Source organism: Prionailurus viverrinus, chromosome B2 (assembly GCF_022837055.1).
Source record: "Prionailurus viverrinus isolate Anna chromosome B2, UM_Priviv_1.0, whole genome shotgun sequence".
NCBI classification, from domain to species: domain Eukaryota; kingdom Metazoa; phylum Chordata; class Mammalia; order Carnivora; family Felidae; genus Prionailurus; species Prionailurus viverrinus.
In genome coordinates, this window is record NC_062565.1 from 115222938 (window position 1) to 115241585 (window position 18648).

The 18648-nt window shown below is 37.8% G+C and overlaps 1 protein-coding gene and 1 long non-coding RNA gene across 8 annotated transcripts in view; one reads left to right on the top strand and one right to left on the bottom strand.

Annotated features, from left to right (window-relative positions):
* ECHDC1 (ethylmalonyl-CoA decarboxylase 1) overlaps nucleotides 1-7840 on the bottom strand; it is a 55243-nt gene extending 47403 nt beyond the window's left edge. The window contains exon 1 of one of the 4 annotated variants that reach the window (XM_047858042.1): nucleotides 7708-7840. Coding sequence is in view for 1 of the 4 variants with exons in the window: in XM_047858039.1 (XP_047713995.1) it covers nucleotides 6615-6630 (16 nt within the window). In the remaining 3 variants the exon portion in view is untranslated. Of the gene's footprint in view, nucleotides 1-203; nucleotides 895-6614; nucleotides 7285-7351; nucleotides 7492-7707 lie in introns of those variants that run through there. The other 3 variants (XM_047858040.1, XM_047858039.1, XM_047858041.1) reach the window with 3 other exon arrangements.
* Nucleotides 7841-7880: 40 nt separating this feature from the next.
* The window catches only part of LOC125165319 (uncharacterized), a 48846-nt gene continuing 38078 nt past the window's right edge, over nucleotides 7881-18648 (top strand). Inside the window, exons 1-2 of one of the 4 annotated variants that reach the window (XR_007152067.1) lie at nucleotides 7881-8013; nucleotides 11619-11743. This is a non-coding gene — a long non-coding RNA (uncharacterized LOC125165319). Of the gene's footprint in view, nucleotides 8014-8065; nucleotides 8590-11618; nucleotides 11744-18648 lie in introns of those variants that run through there. The other 3 variants (XR_007152064.1, XR_007152065.1, XR_007152066.1) reach the window with 3 other exon arrangements.

Below are 18648 nucleotides of genomic sequence, written 5' to 3' on the forward strand. Positions count from 1 at the left end.
AATGTTGTTGTTCTGTGTTTAGCACCATCTCCTGCTTCCTGGTAAGTCTTTCTCATGATAGTAGTTCTTCCCCCAACTCTTTGACTTTTGCAAAATCTAAGAATAAGTTGTCCAATGTCTCCTTGGAAACAGTCTCTATGCAGAAATGCTACAAGGGCAATCCCATTCTCTAACAGAAGTTTCATTCTTAGCATTATCCTTACCTTATGCAAAGCTTTCATAGGAAAAACTGAGGAAAATGGGGAAAGAAATAGGAATATGTGCATGGTTTCTTTGTTCCTCAGCATTCTGTCACTCTTCTCACTTTATATATACATCCTGGGCAATCTCACCTTAGCCCATAGGTTCTTTTGCCCTATGTAAGCATTTTTGTTGACCTAAAACATACATTCAGAACAGTAAACAAGTCATAGGATACAGCTCAAATCATAAATTTCATAAGGTAAAAACACTTAAGTCAATAATACCCAGACCAAGAAACAGAACATGAAACTCAGGTCTGTTGTGTCCTCTCTCAGTCACAACTCCAAACAAAGATAACAACTATCCTGACTTCTAATACCCTAGATTCGTTTTTCTATTTTTGAATTTTATATATATCCAATAGTATATATTATTTTGTGCCTTTTCAACTATGTTTGTGACATCCATTATTATGTGTATTTACAGTCTAAACAGTCCATTACTCTTTGTATTTTATATGAATACACCTCAATCTATCCATTCTAATGTATGCATTCTGTTGGCTCTATCTAAAAATGGAATTATTTGGTTGGGCTGCAGCTGACTTATACTGATTGCTAAACACTGCAATAAAATTATTGGGCAAATAGCCTGGGTAGCTCAGTCAGTTAAGCTTCCAACTTCGGCTCAGGTCATGATCTCGATCAGGTCATGATCTCACAGCTTGTAGGTAAGAGCCTCGCATTGGGCTCTGTGCTGACAGCTCAGAGCCTGGAGACTGCTTCCAATTCTGTGTCTCCCTCTCTCTCTCTGTCCCTCTCCCCTTCACGCTGTGTCTCCTTCTCTCAAAAGTAAATAAACATTAAAAAAATTTTTTTTTAAAGAAAAGAACACCGCAATCCAGGTATAAGTCTAGAGGCCAGTGGTACTTGTAGAAAAACCAAATTCCGGGTCACCTGGGTGGCTTAGTCGGTTAAGTGTCCAACTTTGGCTTAAGTCATGATCTTGTGGCTCATGAGTTCAAGACTGGCATCAGGCTGAGTGCTGACAGCTCAGAGCCTGGAGCCTGCTTCTGATTCTGTGTCTCCCTCTTTCTCTGCCCCTCCCCCACTCATGCTCTCTCTCTGCCTCAGAAATAAACATTAAAAAAAAAAAAAAAAAAAGCCAAAATAACTTCCTAAAGCATGTGAAGGAAAATGATCAGAAAAAGAAGGAAGCCAAAGGGAAAGGTACTTGGGTTCAACTCAAGGGCTAGCCTGCTCCACCCAGAGAAGCACATTTGGTGAGAACCAATGAAAAGGAGCCTGAGCTGCTGGAACCTATTCTCTATGAATTTAGGGCTTGGTAAGTATAAAAGAAAAGAAAGAAAAAAAAAAAATCTCAAGAATGCAAAAGAAAAAAAGTTGTGAGGCATTCTTTGCTTTTCTAAAGACAAGTTTTGACAAGATTAGCAATTAAGATATTTTAAACCAAGATAGTATTCTTTTCCAGATTTAAAGTAGATAAAAAATAAAAAAGGGTTAGGGGCACATAAAGCATGTAACTCTGAATCTCAGGGTCATGAGTTCAAGCCCCACAATGAGCATGGAGCCTACTCTAAAAAAAAAAAGAAAAAGAAAAAAAAAGGCCGGAGTGGGGGCAGGGGTGGGCAGTAGTTGAATAGTTTCTTTGCAATGAGGGCCATTAAGGAAACCACACTCAAGTGAAGGTTTTAATGGCCAAGAAGTTCATAGATTGGTGGGGGTGGGGAGGGTACCTGGCTGGCTTAGTCAGAACAGCATGCAACTTCTTGACCTCCAAGTTTCAGGGTCATGAGTTCAAGCCCTATTGTTGGGTGTAGAGATTACTTAAATAAAAACCTAAGGGACACCTGGGTAGCTTAGTCAGTTGAGCATCCAATTCTTGATTTCGGCTCAGGTCATGGTCTCAGTTCATGGGATTGAGCCCCACGTCACGCACTGCACAGACAGCATGGGGCCTGCTTGAGGTTCTCACTCTCTCCCTCTTTTTCTGCCCCTCCCCTGAACATGCACAGAACTCTCTTTCTCTCTCAACATAAATAAATAAACTTAAAAAAAAAAAACAACTTAAAAATTAAAATGAAACAAAAAGAAATTCATAGACTGGAATCCTAATGTATAAACACATACATATGATAAAAGCATTTGGTAAAGTATAATTAGTAATGATTAAATGGGTATTTACTGAGTTACTAATGATCTCCCCTTTGCTAACTGTTTCAAAGAGAAAAAAAAGTAACTTTACCCTCAAAAATTTTTTAGTTTTATCAAGGAAACAAAATACACACATAAAAAGCAAAAATAATTCAACTAATTGAAAACAGAACAAAGTCCCTCCTTTCATTAGGCTCTATTAGAGATTTATATCAAACTTAAAATATAGTCTTAACTTCATAAAAGCGTTTTTCTTCTTCACCAGTAAACTTTTAGTATGAAATATAAGGATTTTCTATAGGCAAAAATGGATCAAAAATATTAAATATAAATAAAATATTATGATATTTTATTTCACTTCATTCTAAGTTTTAAAATTCTAAGCAGAAGCACAACAGAAATCAGCCGATATCCCAATTTTGCTGGGGAGTAACCAAAAGAAAACATAAACCAGCTTTTCTTTGCAGTGTCTTATGGCCAAAATATTGGCAGAGGGAGCCACCTTTAAAATACTCTCATTTTACATATTTTCAGAGTATCATTTCTTCAGAAGATTATGTTACTACTAAACTGTTAGCATAAAAATTGTATAGTTCCACTTCTCTCCGCAAAACAAATCTAGAAAAAAACAAAACAGGGCCCACGTTTCCTTTTCACAATTAAAGTTTACCTTTTGTCAAATTTTGAAAACAACACAAAAGTTCTCAAAGTTCTCACTCTCTACTTTTATTTCAAATACATATACATTTTTTAATGAATTGTCAATTTATAAAAACCTTTAAAACTTGAGACATTATTTCATGTAACTCCATAGATAGAAACACAAGCCTTTTGAATGGACAAGAACATATTTTATAGATAGGCTATCTGATTAAATCAAATATTTATGAGATGGTTATGAAATTGTGCAGCAATTTTGTTCATATGTTATTTCCATAAAAGATTATTTTTGTTTCATGATTTGAAATTCAAGTTGTATTATAGTTGGTAAGAGTAAAAATAAATGAAAACATTAAAAATGAAGAAAGCTATTGCCTGAGTCACGTAACACATACTAAAAAAGTTAGGTCTCAGAACATGGGTTTTTTTTCTTAACCTAAGTAATGGGTACGTAGGTATCCATCTTCTGTTGTTGTTCTTTAAACTCTTTTTATGTATTTTTCACTATATGCGTGTATGCTACATTTCTCAATAAACTTTTTTAACTGAAGGATATCATTCCAAACTTTGGGGCTGTCTCTGGTTTTACCAGTAATTTCTCCCAATCTTCTAAACTGCCAATTTCAAAACTAGTTTCTTAAATACTCTAGTTCTTTACATAGAAGATACTACACAAAGAACACAAGTATTGCATCAGCGACCAAATAGGTGTGTCTGGTCTCTGGCCGGTTTGGCAATTAATAAAGAGTCCTTATTAAAGATAGTGATATTTCTTAAAAATCAATGTATAACCAGAAACTACAAAATAAAGAGTTAGAAATGCAGCTCCTGCCTCCAGTAACTAAAAAAATTCTTATGGGCAGGACTGCATATTATTCATAGCCTTTAGCACACAGAGGCTTACATTTAATATTTGTGGAACTAAATGACCCCTAATGTGGTTATTACTGTGTAGGGATGACAGTACCTAACCATCATTTTCTAAACTAAATATAAGATCTCTGTCTGCAAAATAGAAAAAGTTTATTTCACTGTTGGTTTTCTAGGAAATGCCAAGCCCAGGATATGTAGTTACAAATGCGCAAAGGTATGATTTTCTTTTCATGTTTACAAAATGGGTTTGCATACAACACAATTTCTATTGTTTCATTAATAAAAATATTAACTTTTTAATAAGTGAAGTTAAGTAATAAATAGTAAGACATTACCTATCAATAATATGCGCAGTTGGTAATACATATCTTACAAGGAGCTCGTTAGCAACAGCCTTCATTCTTTAACTATGTAACAAGATTTCTCTCACAAGAGGAATCTTAAGGCAGGCTTGGCCTGTTACATTCTCTTTCTCAGGATGAGAGGCAATTTACCCAGTGATACTGAAGTGAATACTTAGTAACTATTTGTGGCAAACTTAAATGGGGAAAGTGAGATTTGACCTATTTTGCCTCACCTTCCCTTCTTCACCTTCCAAAGGAGGATATTGGTTTTCAGTGTGCTATAGCTCTGTGTACCAGGCAACAAAATGAAACTATCTGCCCTGGGACTGCTAGTTTGGATTTGCTTAGTTCTTTCTATTCTCCCTTCTTTTGCACACACACACACACCCTGCGCCCTCGCGCGTGCTCTCTCTCTCTCTCTCTCTCAGAGGTTTATGTGATAAAAGGAACCTGGGATTTTGCCTTTATCTTGTCCCATTTGAAGAAGATCAAATACAGTAGGGCTCAGGGTTCCTTGGGCCTGCCTCCAGTCTAGGGAAAATAAGCTCATAAGATTACTTGTCAGGTCAGTTCACAAAACTGAAAGGCCTACATAAGACAGTCAGAGTCAAATATAATATATCCAGTTTGCTCTATGCATGCTTTGCTCCTGGGGATGTCAGATACAGAACAGAAACCCAATGGCAAATTCAACTGAAGCAAAGGTCCTGATCTTTTCCATATTTACCATGACTTCAGCATTTTAAAAAGTGACCCCCAAAACTTGATAAGGACTTCAATGGCTATTTTCAAAAACTAAATTTGCCTGTATTTTCCACAATATTCTGTTTTGGGGAAAAGAACAAAGAGTTAAACTAGAAAATAAGGAATAAGGCTTACAAAATCATTAGCATTTTTAATTATTCTTGTGGGATAATAAAATCAATAAACAATATATCTTCTCTCTTGTAAGGAGCCTGTTCTGTCCTCATCTATTACCTCTCCAATATCTAACAACACAAAGGCAATTGACATAGATGCCATGAGATCTATTATCTCCTTACTTTAAATCATTGCAAAATTAAACATACATATGACTAACATTTTTTCTCTCCTTCCCCATTCCTATCCTTCTTCCACTACTAACTCTCCCTTCTTTTCTCTCCTCTCTTCACATTTCCTTGTCTGTGCCACAGAAAAGTACCACAAAAACTCGAGGGCACTGCTTAAGCCTACTAGGTTTGCTGACCTCAAGTTTAGAAATCATATTCTAGAAAGTTGGTAATAGCCTATTATGTATACGTCATCCCAATTCTAAATTCTAAGACCAAATTAGACAAGAGTTCAGTGCTAAGGAGATGATAAAGTATCAGCCACTATGAAAATACTATAGTGTCTGAAAGTAGATGTGTACGAACAAGGGTTAAGATTCAGGTTCTGTGTAAGGATGTAGTTAAACAGTCAGCATTTTGGATCTGTTCCAGAATCGTAAGGCAATGGAAAAGTTCTGAGGAATTTACGATTTTATAAACTGTATTCATGACAAAACGTATGTTTAAAACTTGTTGTAAAGGATATTTTGCTGTCCTGCCAGAGTTAGACCAGTGGAATGAGCTCATCACCAAGCCACTGGAAAAGGGAAAGAGAAGAAAGGTCCTGACATCCAAGATCAAATGTGTTACTCTCTCCAATTGTTTTTTTAAAGTTCTGCAAAGGATCAAATAGTTCCCCTCCCTGCACAGGAAATAAGCTAGCTTTTCTCTTAAAAGCCATATGTAACCCGTTTTACCATCTGCTGGATTTATTTAATACAGAAAATTAACACAAATGCATACTTAATAAGAAAACAATTAGCCCGAGGGAGGTGGTAAACAACAAAAAAAAGTCAGAAAGATTCTATTTAAGACTGTCCAAACATGACTTGATTTTCAAGTTTTGGTTTCTCTTGAGACTGTCATTATATAACCTACCTTTCGAGCTTTATCACATGCCACCATACACACACCTCTTCATACAGCCAAAATGAACTTTTAGTTTCTCAAATCCTTCAGGTTTTTCTCTTTGTTCCTCACGTCTATATATGTGACCCCTCACCTGTTACACTTTTCTCTTCCGCAGAGTAACTCCTAGTCATCTCCTTTAATACTTAGGCTACATAAAATACTCTTACTGTTTGCTTGCACAGCATTTATATTCTTTTCCCCCCCACGTAATTACTCGTTTAACCGACGTTGCCACAGGATTTTGGAAAGCAAGGCCTTTGCAACGCTTAGAATGGTGCTTGACAAATAATGTAAGACAATAATAATTTGGCAAACAAGTATTAAGAATCCATAATGCCTTAGGAGGCTTAAGAATCTGTCCCCAAAGAACTATCCACTTTCTTACTCCCGTCACTCACCCTGTTTCAACTCCATTCTTGCAAGCTGGTTTCTCTTCCTGAAATGCAACTATTAACTACTTCTCTTTCAGATCCGGCAAGGGGAGATCAAGAAAGGATCAGCTGTTTTCCTGCTATGCTCCTCCCTCTCCCAGTAGACTTCACGATTACATCTTCCCCCGAAGCTTATTTCCTCCAATAGAGTGCAAAGTTTCACAAAAGGGGTCCTCTGTTATTCTTGCCCAGGCCATTTATCTCTATATCTCTAGCACCTAGAGCCAACAGTTGGCAAACAGGAGGTTCTCAGAGTTGGAAAACAAAGGCAGTTGGGAGGGTTGATACACTTTTTTTCTCAAGGTCCCATAAGCCCTTTAAATACATAATTTAAGTAACCAGTGGTTTTAATCCCCTACATTTGTGACCCTGGTGTGTGGTGTAGCATTAAAAGGATTCTCGAGGCTCAAAAGTATTTTAGAATTAAAGAACCCTTACCAAAAATGATTTGGACATTTTTCTGTTGTTACTGAAAAGTCGGCTGGACGAAACAAATGTCTTAATTAAGCAAAATAATTTAATGCACAGGACAAATCCAGAAGTCCTAGGGAACATCACCCACCCTGTCTATGCCTGAAAAGTATTTAGAATTTAAACTAGTGCGTTGAAATCATGTCTCCCCGTTCTTTTGAAAATGCTAATGTAGGCTATTTTGCCACAACCCTTAGAAAAGTTTTACTCTTTTCCCAAGTGCCCTCCTTCACCTCGCAAAGTCCGTCTGCGGCGCTCGGCACTGTGTCCCCACGCCCAGCAGAGGGCAGTGGACCTCCGCGATGGCGTCACTAGGAACGCGCCGGTGAGCCCGGGCGGGTCCCCGCTTGTAATTCGTACCGAGAAGCGTTAAAGCCCATGACACAGCGACAAGCTAGAGTCCTGTGCTAGATGACACTTAAAGGGCAGCCCCTACAGCCACGCAGTCCAGTGCGCCTCGAAGCAGGCAACCTCCTTTTCCGCTCCCCCACGACCCTCTTCCGCTTTCCGCCCCCTTTATCCGCTCCCCCGCGACCCTTTCCCTCTTGCCGGAACCTCCCCTTGGTTCCGCCTCAGGCCTTCCCTTTACCGCGTCCTTCCTCTTCTCGTTTTCTTTAGGCTCTTCCGCATCCCTTCTCTCTCACGCGCGCCTTTTTCCATTTTCCTGCGGGAGAATCCCGGAAATTCCGCCCCGCCAGGAAGTGCCCCATTTTCCCGGCGTGGTGGCGGGCTTGAGTGGGCCCTCTCTTAGGTCCTGAGCGAGCCGGAGGCTAATGGACCTGCTACGCGCTTTCGGTTCCGACACACAGCGTTAAGAGTTGGTGCAGCTGAGGGGCGCCCGGTGGCTCAGTCCGTTAAGCGACCGACTTCAGCTCGGGTCATGATCTCGCCATCTGTGAGTTCGAGTCCCGCATCGGGCTTTGTGCTGACCGCTCAGAGCCTGGAGCCTGTTTCAGATTCTGTCTCCCTCTTCCTCTGCTCCTCCCCTGCTCACGTTCTGTCTTTGAAAAATAATAAACCTTGAAAAAAGTTAAAAAAAAAAAAAAAAAGTTGGTGCAGCCCAGCCCACAAACTCCACATTTTCAGTCTCCCCATAGGCATGGGAAGAGTGGAAGAGAAAGAAAGCCGGCTTAGGGAATTTGGAAAGAAGGGGAGAGAGCGGAAGGTACCAAAATGTGTTACTTCTTAAACATCTTTTATGGGTTATTGAGCGGGGAAAACGTTTCTGTCTTTTTTTTTAATGAATACTCAACATATGCCCAACAAATTTAGCATTCTGTGCTATTACCTGTCATATGGCCCAGACAGGATGTTCTTTGGAAGACACCTTAAAAGGAAAGTCATTTTTCACCCGGATAGGGATCATTTTGTCAAACAGGAGGAACTGAAGGTAGATCTTAGTAAATAAGGGAACAGTCTGGTGGACGGAACAGAATGTACGAAGAAGCCGAGAAGATAAGCAAGTTTTAAGGTATGGAGATGTGGAGGTAGGGAAGAAGTGGGAACCCAGGTTTGGACTGATGGGAAGAAGTCCAAATATTGAAAGTATTTAATTCCAGTTTAATATGAAATGAGCAACTTAAGCCATTGCACTTTGTCGAACAGGAGATTTGCTTGATTAAATGGTGATTTGGAAGAAATAGTTTGTAGAGTGGGGATAATTAGATATTAGATATAGGTGCTGTTTATGCCATAAATGTGCATGTGGGTATGTGGTACTGCCCAAGTTCTGTATATGGATGCATGGTACTGCAGCCTTGCAAGGCTGGCAGCTGTGGCTAAGAGGTTTGGCCTCTGGACATTTCTGTATAGATTCACTGATGGTATCTTTCTTAAGTTAAAACAAATTTAGTCACTTGCCATTTCTCAGAATTTACCAACAAGTTGAGATAAGAATGATTTAAAGTTTTTAAACCTTGGGAATTTGGAGGAGGGAAAAAAGGTTGGCAACTAGTGAAGACTCAAGGAAGTTGGCATAAAAAGATGGCATCTATGCACTTTCAGTACCAATGACTAATATGCTAACAAGTAAAACAGCCTGTTTTCTGACTGTGCTTAGCTAGTGTTTTTTTACCCACAGCTACAGGAGTGTAATAGAAGAAAATGGGAATTTGCAGCCAGGTGTCCAGTGTTGTTTGGTAGTGTAATTGAGCCAATAGGAGTTTGCTCTTTGGTGAGTCAGAAACTGCACCAGGTTGAGTTGTGGCACAAAGAAAGCTTTTATTTGCAGGGAATCAAGAGATCGTGGGGAATGGCTTCCAAAGCTGTACCTCCCCAAGATAGAGTGAACGGATTCCTTTTGTTTAGGGTTAAAATGAATATTTAGATAGGGAAGCCTAAGGTCAACCTTGTGCCTTAAGGAAAGGAGGCTTGCATTACAAGGATCCTTGTATGTTATGTAAATGAAGTTAAGACTCTTCCTTGGGTGGAGATTTTAGTATTATAATGAGGTAAAGGCAATTGTGGGTCATTCCAGAGAGATCATCTCATGGTCCTTCTGAGCAGGCATGAGTCAGGTTTAGCTTAAATGGTCTGGGTGGTCTGGGCCAGTGGGAGGTCTTGTCAGGGCAGTCGCCATCACCTGGGGGTGGTTTCATGTTTCATTTGCCTGAGTAAAGAGGAAAGCTGCAAAGAAGAGCTTAGGGGAAAATATAAAACAAAGGTTAGTGAGTACAATCAGGTGAGCAGTAAAGGCCAGCTCTTGGGGTGTAGCTGGTGACAGTAATAGGTACATACCCGTATGTGTACATTTGTGATTGGCCCTGATAAATTGGAATCTACTTTGAGGCTAAACTATAAAAAAAGAAGTTATTTCAGGGTCCTGAGAGGACAGGAAGGTGGGAGCTGGAAGAGCTGAGACCAAAATATCTGGTACTTGCTTCCCATATCCTATAAAAAAGGGAAAGTTTTCTACCTCAAGGTTTAGTCTTCCTCATTTTTTTTTTTATTTCCAGTAGTATTCTGATTGTGCATCAGTATGTATAGCATTTCAATGTACTTGCATGTACAACTTAGTGTAAAAATACATTTCACTACAACAATGGTTTTGCCAAACCACTAACAAAAATGTAGTGTCCTGTAATATTAGCATGTTGGTACCTAGTTATTTTTCTAACTGCTGGCTCAACCAACAAATATTGGATGATAATTTCTTTAGTCATCTGTTTTCATAAAATACATATCCAGTTATTCTTCCCCTCCACTTGACTGTTAAACTGTTTTCTTCCCTTTGCCCCATATCATGTTTTACAATCAATACTTTTAGTACAGATAATTACCCACTATCTAAAAACACCTTTACCATGGTGCCTGGGTGGCTCAGTGGGTTAAGCCTCTGACTCTTCATTTAGGCTCAAGTCACAATCTCAAGGTTCATGTGTTTGAGCCCTGTGTTGGGCTCAGAACAGAGCCTGCTTGGAATTCTCTCTCCCTCTCTCTCTGTCCCTCCCCTGCTCATGCTTTCTGTCTCAAAATAAAACTTTTAAATAACAACAACAAAAAAAATAGAGCTTTATCATGAAACCTTTCATAAGCCAAAATGACAATACCATTAATTTGTGAAAAAAGTTTTAGCATCCCCAGACCCCAAAAATAACCTCTTTTATAGGCTTTTCTGATACCTACAACACATCTTGTTAACAGATGCACAAAATAAATTGAAATTAAGCACCTAGATTTTTGTTCCCTCTCTCTCTCCCTCTATCTGCCTAGAAAGCTAAAGCTTCTGTGTTTTGTCTTTTCAGGTCTTTGGTTACTTAAGAAAGTTAAAACTTCTCAGTGTTAAAGGAGCTAAGTTTTGCTAACAACTATATAACTCTCTGTAGAATCCCTTATTGCCACCATTGTTAAAAATATAAATATTAAATTTATAATGATCTGTAATCCTATTTAGGCATGTGCTTTAAAACTTTGAGTTTTTTAACAAACTTCCTAAGATTTAAATGGTAAATAGAGTCTTTTTGACTAATTAGTCTTACTTGGTGTGTTAAGCACTATCAAGCCAATGATGATAAACCATTGGTTATATTGTATAGGTAAATGCTGCAACTATTCAAGAAAATATATAAAATTCCTGAAGTTTTAATATGTCCTAACATAAGGTCATCACTTGATATTCTGATTATTGAAGTCTTATGTATCACAGAACCATATTTCTGTCAGCTGCATTATAATGAACTCTTCATATCAGTCTTTAGCCATGTCCATTTCTGATGTTCTTTTGTCATTTATAGTTATTGCTCTGATGCTCTTGCCTGGGCAAGTTTTGTCTTCAAGGAGACTCATGTAAATGACTTTTTTTTTTTTTTTTTTTAGTATAGGTATTTGATATGTTTAACATAATAAAACTGAACTGGGTTAAATTTCTTGAACTAATGGGATAGCTACATGTGACCTGAACAAAAATTACTAACATAAGACTAAATGAATTGAGAAAGATGATTATAGTTTTTATGACTCTTGTTTGAAACATTGCTGGTTCTCTAATGTATTCTCTTCCAGAATAAGGAAGTTTTCTCTTATGATACCTGTGACGTATAGAAATATGATAAAATATTCCTTTGCAAACAAATTGAAACCTCTAACTTGTCTCCCTACATGAACCCTCCAGAATTCAGAAACTCTCAGTGAGTATTCTTTCTTCTGTAGCAATTACAATTATTTGCATAAGTTCAGTGAGATTCTACTCTCCTAGTAACAGGACACCATTTGGAAACATTGGTTATATTACCGAGGCTTTGACAGAAATGTCATATTTGAGAGAGGCGTGCATAGACTCAGATATGACCAGACAGCCTTAAGGAATTAAGGTTGACTTTGTGGAGCCAATAGAACCCCCTTTGAAATGTCAGCCCGATACCTTACTTACAGAGTTCCTAGGAGCCTTACCAGGTGAGTAAAGAATGGCACTTCCTGGCAGGTGCAGAAACCTCAAGATATTTAGGGGACCTCAAGAAAAGGAATGAATACACCCAAATCTATAGGTATTGCAGACAAGTCTGACAAGTATTTGGCTTGGCTCTGGCCTTAGGAGTCTATTGAAAGTTCAATCTAGAGATTCCTTATAAAAGATTCCCAGCAATACATATTTTAAAGGATCTGTCTGATCAACCACTATTCTTGCTGAGCTTATGTAAATAATTAGGTCAAGTTTGTTAAAAGTGGACTTGTTTTGGGGTGCCTGGGTGGCTCAGTTGGTTGAGCATCCGACTTGGGCTCAGATCATGATCTTGCAGCTTGGGGGTTCGAGCCCCGCATCAGGCTCTGTGCTGACAGCTCGGAGCCTGGAGCCTGCTTCAGATTCTGTCTCCCTTTCTCTCTGCCCTTCCCCCACTTGTGCTTTCTCTCTCTCTCTCTCTCTCTCTGTCTCTGTCTCTGTCTCTCAAATATAAATAAACATTTAAAAAATTTAAAGTGGATTTGTTTTACAAATTAGTTTTGATTTGGTTATCTCTGGAAATAAGGGTAAATTTAGAGAAAAGTGTTTCAATAACACATCCTTATGAATGTTAGATTCTAGTTTTGATTAAATAGCGTAAGCTAGACAACTTGAGGTAAACTTCAAAGATTGCCATAATAGCTCATATATAGATAGTCTTCCTGCTTGTTACTCTGTGGGGATAATAAAAGGGACCCTATGGGCATGTGGTTATTTAAATAGCTGGACAATGGGATGGACTCTCCAATAATTGTGTAACTTCGCTGTCACCTTGATTAATTCTATGTGGCTGGGATAACAAAATTGCTCCTTAAAAGCCAGAGCATACCCCACTCCACTGCGTTAACTATGGACTTTGGAAAAAATAGATGACCCCAGCCTCCTAATATTTGGATTGGATAATACACTTGGGTATGTCCTTATCTCCTGGAACAGATCATCTCCCACTTGCCCGTGATTCCTCATAATTAGAATATTGTTAAGATTAGACATCAGAGAAAGAAGGCTTCTTACTGGTTTTATCCTTTAATCATATCTGTCCTGAGAGCCACCTCTGTTGATGTAAAATTACAAGTAGAGGTTAAAGCCAAACATATAGCGGCCACCTTTATCCAAACCCAAAATGAAGTCAGCCACAAATTCGAAAAGTGGCCCCCCAAAACTTAATGGCCCTTGATATCCTGAATGCAAGTCAAAGAAAAAGTTATTATGCTAATATTGAGACTAAATGTGTATATATCCCAGATGACTCTGCTAATGTATCCAAAGTTTTAGCCCACATGTATACCATAAATAAATGGTAACTCTTTACAATGGACACATCATGGTAAGCTACAAAACCAGTCTTCATGCTAGATTTGTGGCTTATTGCACACATCAAGCACTTCAGACCTCCCTTGGTGGGTTTCTCCATTACAAGGTACAGATTGGCCTTATTTATATCAATACATAGCCAATATGACAGATCACTCCAATACCAGGACATAAAAGGATATTTCTATTACTAAAAAAAAAAAAAAAAAAAAAAATGTTTCTTGCTGATCTATGACAAATGTTACATGGGACTCTCCAGGCCATAAGAGTCCTTTTTCTTATCCTCAAACTATCAAAATTTTAACTGAAAATGCCAACCCACAGATGGGCTCACGACAATGCTGGACAAGATCCACGTTCCATTGGTGTGACCATCTGACATCTATTTTTCTTCCATCAGTACATTTAGAAGATGTCATACGGCACATGGAGGCCCTTGATAAATACACATTAAGGCCTTAAATGACTCCCAATATAGCATTATGTTATTAAACACTAACTCTAATGCATAAATCGATTCTACAAAATAGAATGACATTAGATATCTTAACAGCAGCACGAGGAGGAACGTCTGCCATTGTTAAAGAAGAATATTGTGTCTGTATTCTAGATTATAACTAAAATGTAACAGGTTTACTTACTGATACAAAGAATCAAATTGGTGCTCCTAATGACTGCATTGTCACTTGATAATTGGTTACATTCCTGGTCAGGAGGTGGGCTATCATCCACCTCATTGCTCCTCTTATTTTTCATTTTAATAATAATTCTAATGTGTTGTCTCTTTTGCTTGGTTCTCTCGTATTGCCAAGCAAGCAGTTCCTGACTCCTTCGATCCTACTCAAAACAAATTCATCCCGATGTCCCCTCTAGACTCTACAGTAATGGCCCACCATAACAGTTTCTTGTAGGGTAAGAGAGTAACTAATTTCAGTCCCTGAGTAGGGACATCTCTATGACCCCTATCAACTTGAGGAAGGTACAGAAGATGAACCCTTTGCCTTTCAACAATCTTAAAGATGTAAGGACTGAAAAATTGGTCAGGGAGGAAATGATGAAGAACAGAAGCAGAAAAATGTTCACCTGTAGCATAGAAGACTAACCTATATAGCCTGACAATATAGGTCCAATAAGAGTCAATTATGTACTGGTTGTTACATTCTCTCATGACTGCCTGTACATCTCACCAATAGTTAATATCGAGCTGAATGATAAAGCACCAGAGAAATCTTGCAAAAGTAGTTTTAGGAGTAGAAATTCGAACAAGATATCTATTATCTAATACTCCCTGCGCATGTCCCCTGCCCCTTGAGCACTGCGTATATAACCATCAGATTCATACAGCAAAAATGCAGCTTTTTCTGCTCACGGGTCCTGTCCCTGTGCTGTAATAAAAGCACCTTTTTATTTTGCACCAAAAACGTCTCAATAATTCTGTCTTGACCGTTTGCTCGTGCCCCACATCAGCACAGGTATTCACAGATACGGTTCAAAGATAGCAATTTGACGCTAAGATGCTGAGTGTGGTTCCCAGGGACAGAGCTTGGCAGCGTGACTCTGACCGCTCAGACCGCATGCTTCCTCTAGGAGGCTCGCTGTAAAACCAATGCTGAATGCCATTTTTACCTTTCACCCTTTTTTGGTAAAAGCAAAAATCCTCTTAATTTTTTGGTTTGTTTGTTTTGGGGTTATTTCCTTAGTAGTTGCTCTAGGGTTTCCCATATATATTTTAACTTATCAGAGTCTACTGCAGATTTATACAAACTTAATTCCAGTACCATATAGATATATTACTCTTATATAGTTCTTTTTCCTGCCTTGTGGTGCCATTATTATACATATTACATCTATAAATGTTACAAACCCAACAATACATTGTAATAAGTGTTAATTTACATAATTGTATGCCTTTTAGAGAAGCTGGGAGAAGAAAAGTCATAACCTTACTCCAATACAACTTTATTCCCCAATCTCCTCTTTGCTGTTATCAGCAAATGTATTACATTTCTATATGTAATAGGCCTAACAATACACACACACACACACACACACACACTTATATATAATTTTATATAACTACCTTTTAAATCAATTAAGAAGAGAAAGGAGAAGTAATATCCATGTATGCAAAGTTTTATAATTACATAATTATTTCACCAGTACTCTACTTCTTTGCTATTTTTCATATGGTTTCGAATTACTGTCTGAGGTCACTTGTTTTCAGCCTGAAGAATTTCTTTAAGTATTTCTTGATAGTTGGGTTCTCTTACAGTGAATTCTTTTAATCTCTATTTATCTGACATTGCCTTTATTTAAGCTTCATTGTGCTACTTCATATTTCCTCTTTAGATAAAGATGTCTTTTAGACAAAAACGTCTTTCAGCGTTTGACTCTGGTGTTTCTGGATATACCTCTCTTTGTGTTTTCCCTACTTGGAGTTTGTTGAGCCTTTTGGATGTGTTGATTAATGTTCTTCATCAGATTTGGGAAATTTGGGCATTATTTTTTAGAACAAGTTTTTGTGGTTTTGTTTGTTTGCTTGCTTTTTCCTCTCCCCTCTCCTGGTAATTCCAATACAAGTATGTTGGTGAGATTAATGTGTCATACATTACTCTGAGGCTCTGTTCACTTTTCCTTCATTCTTTTTGTTCTCTCATTTTTTTTTAATTGTGTAATCTATCAGCTTTTCTTTATATTTTCTGATTCTTTCTTCTACCAGTTCAGTTGGTTGAGCTCTGTAGTGATTTTTTTTTTCTTGGTTATTTTACTTGCAACTTTAGAATTTCCATCTTTTTTTTTTTTTTTTAAATAATGTCTTTCTCCTTTTTGGTATTGTCTCTTTGATGAGACATTATCATCATGCTTTCTTTAAATTTTTAAACATAGTTTCCTTTCGTTCTTTGGATATATTTATGATAGCTGCTTTGAAGTCTTTGTCTGCTATGGTCAACATCTGGGCCCCCTCAAAGTTCTATTGCTTGCTTTTTTTTTTTTTTTTTTTAACTGTGTGTGGGCAACTTTCTTATTTCTTTGCATATCATATGTATATTTTTTTTTTAATTTTAGATAATATATTGTAGCAACTCTGGATATGATTCTCCCCTACCCATTTGGTGCTTATTATTGTAGTTTGCTTGTTTATTTAACTACTGGTGCGATGTTGCTGATGTTGCTCCTGAGAGGTCACATCTTTTGTGGTTACCTGGAATGAAAATGGTTTTACAAGGGCTTTCTTTGACTGCCTCTTTCTTTGATCACACTCAGATGTTTGACTCCTTTCATTGCTAGCTGATCCACTTTATTGTTTTTACCATTCCCTCGGACATAAATTGCTACACAGTTTTGACACGATTAAAGCTGGGCCTCATTTTAGAGGTGGTTCTGAAGGCAGTTTATGATGATTGCTCTGACCCCAGATTGATTTTCTTAGGTATCTCTTTCCTTGTTTCTCTCTGGCATCAACAATGCCTACCACACAAGGGAGTTTTTCAAACCAGTTCACCTGTGCTCTTCTCTCCTCAGCCACTACCACAAATTCTGATCACCTCTGTATATGGCAGTATTGAGAAAAGTCGCATATAGACATGTCATAAAGATGCCCCAGGAATTAATAGACTCAGCGTGTTAAAGACCACAGAAGTTAAATGAGATAAAGTTTCCACTGAGGCCATTGTGGGACTGGGAGACTAGGGAGGGAGAGAAAAACACTTTTTAAGGTTTCTATAGGGAACATGATTATGTGTCCACAAGAAATGAATTAAAAGTTTCCTGAAATTGAGATGAAAATTACAAGAATTTGAATAGATCCAGTCAGCACAATCTTGGCATCCAGTAACATTAGACGTTGTAAGGAAAAGAAGTGAAGAGTGCAAGTATGACAATAATCAAGGGTTATGAATTGATTTTGTAAGTCAGTGGAAGATTAAAGAGCCTAGGGACTCAAAGATGCTAGACAGAAGAGCAGAGCTGAAAGGAGCATGGGATTAGGCTAACCAGAGAGATTAAAAAAAAAAAAAAAAGCCAAAGTACACCCCAATGTGTTGAAAGACACCAAAAGGGAAAGGGAAAATAGTGGTTATCTGATGGCAAGGCTTAAGTGCAACAAATGTGGGAGGAAACAGAGCTGGAAGAAAGAATCTACATAGAGGTAAAGCCTTGAGATTTAGTCTTCAAAGTGAAGAAATTCAGAGCTATCAGACCGACTGAAATAAAATGGAGATAAAAGGTTTTGGAAATAATGGAGCTTGAGAAATTATAAAACAAGGCTTTCTGATGAGTCATTTTTGATCTTATGAAATTCTTGTAATGGCAAGAGATCAAAGACAAAATTCTCAGCCTAGTATTAGAGTTACAAAAAGATGATGTGGGATGTTTTGTAACTGGGAGATCTGGAAAGGAAGACATAATTTTCAAAATTATGCATTACATGTAGAAATTATTTCAACATTTGACACAAAGATATAATGTTTCATTTAGTATTAAAATTTTAGTCTTTCTGATTCACACAGAAGAAACATAGCCAAGAAGAAATTCTTATTTAGTGTCAACCATTATTTTAAGATTTGCCTATTGGAATGATAACTTTTTGAATTTTATAGTAAGCTCCCATTCAGTAGAATTAGACTGTCACCTGAGGAATTCAGTTGAGAGTTGACCAGTCACCCAGTGAACATTCTGTTTGCATAAAGCCTTTGCTCTAATATGGAGATGGTAGCTTCAGTCTTTCGTCTATAAAGGCATGTTGGGAAGCAATTGTTAAGTTTTGAACTGTAGCTATCAGCAACTTAATTATTTCAGAATTATCTGTTGAGCAATCAATTACTAAAGTGAAGCCAGTATCTCAACACGATTTTAGCGCCTTTCATGTCCTAGGAGGCTCTGTCCTGACCACTGAGAATCCAGTGGTGAAAAAAGACATGATTGCAATTGTCTAGGAGGAGGATATGACAAACTGAACCAAGTTGTCTAGAAGGAGGACATGACAGACTAAACCAAGGAGTCAGGGATTTTTTTCCTATGTAACTTTTTAGTTTAATAGTAAATAGATGAATGCGAAGATTAAGATGACAATACAAATAATTTTCCTTTCAACATGTACCTTAATTCCAAATGAATAAACTACACACAAAGGTTTACTTAATGATTTATAAACATAAGAAAAGTAACTGTTCACTGAGCACCTACTGTGTCCCCAAGTGGTTAACATACATTAATTCTAATTGGTGACAGTAGCAAAGTGGGCAATGGCTGCTTCTCGTGCAAACTTGAGTATAAGCCCAC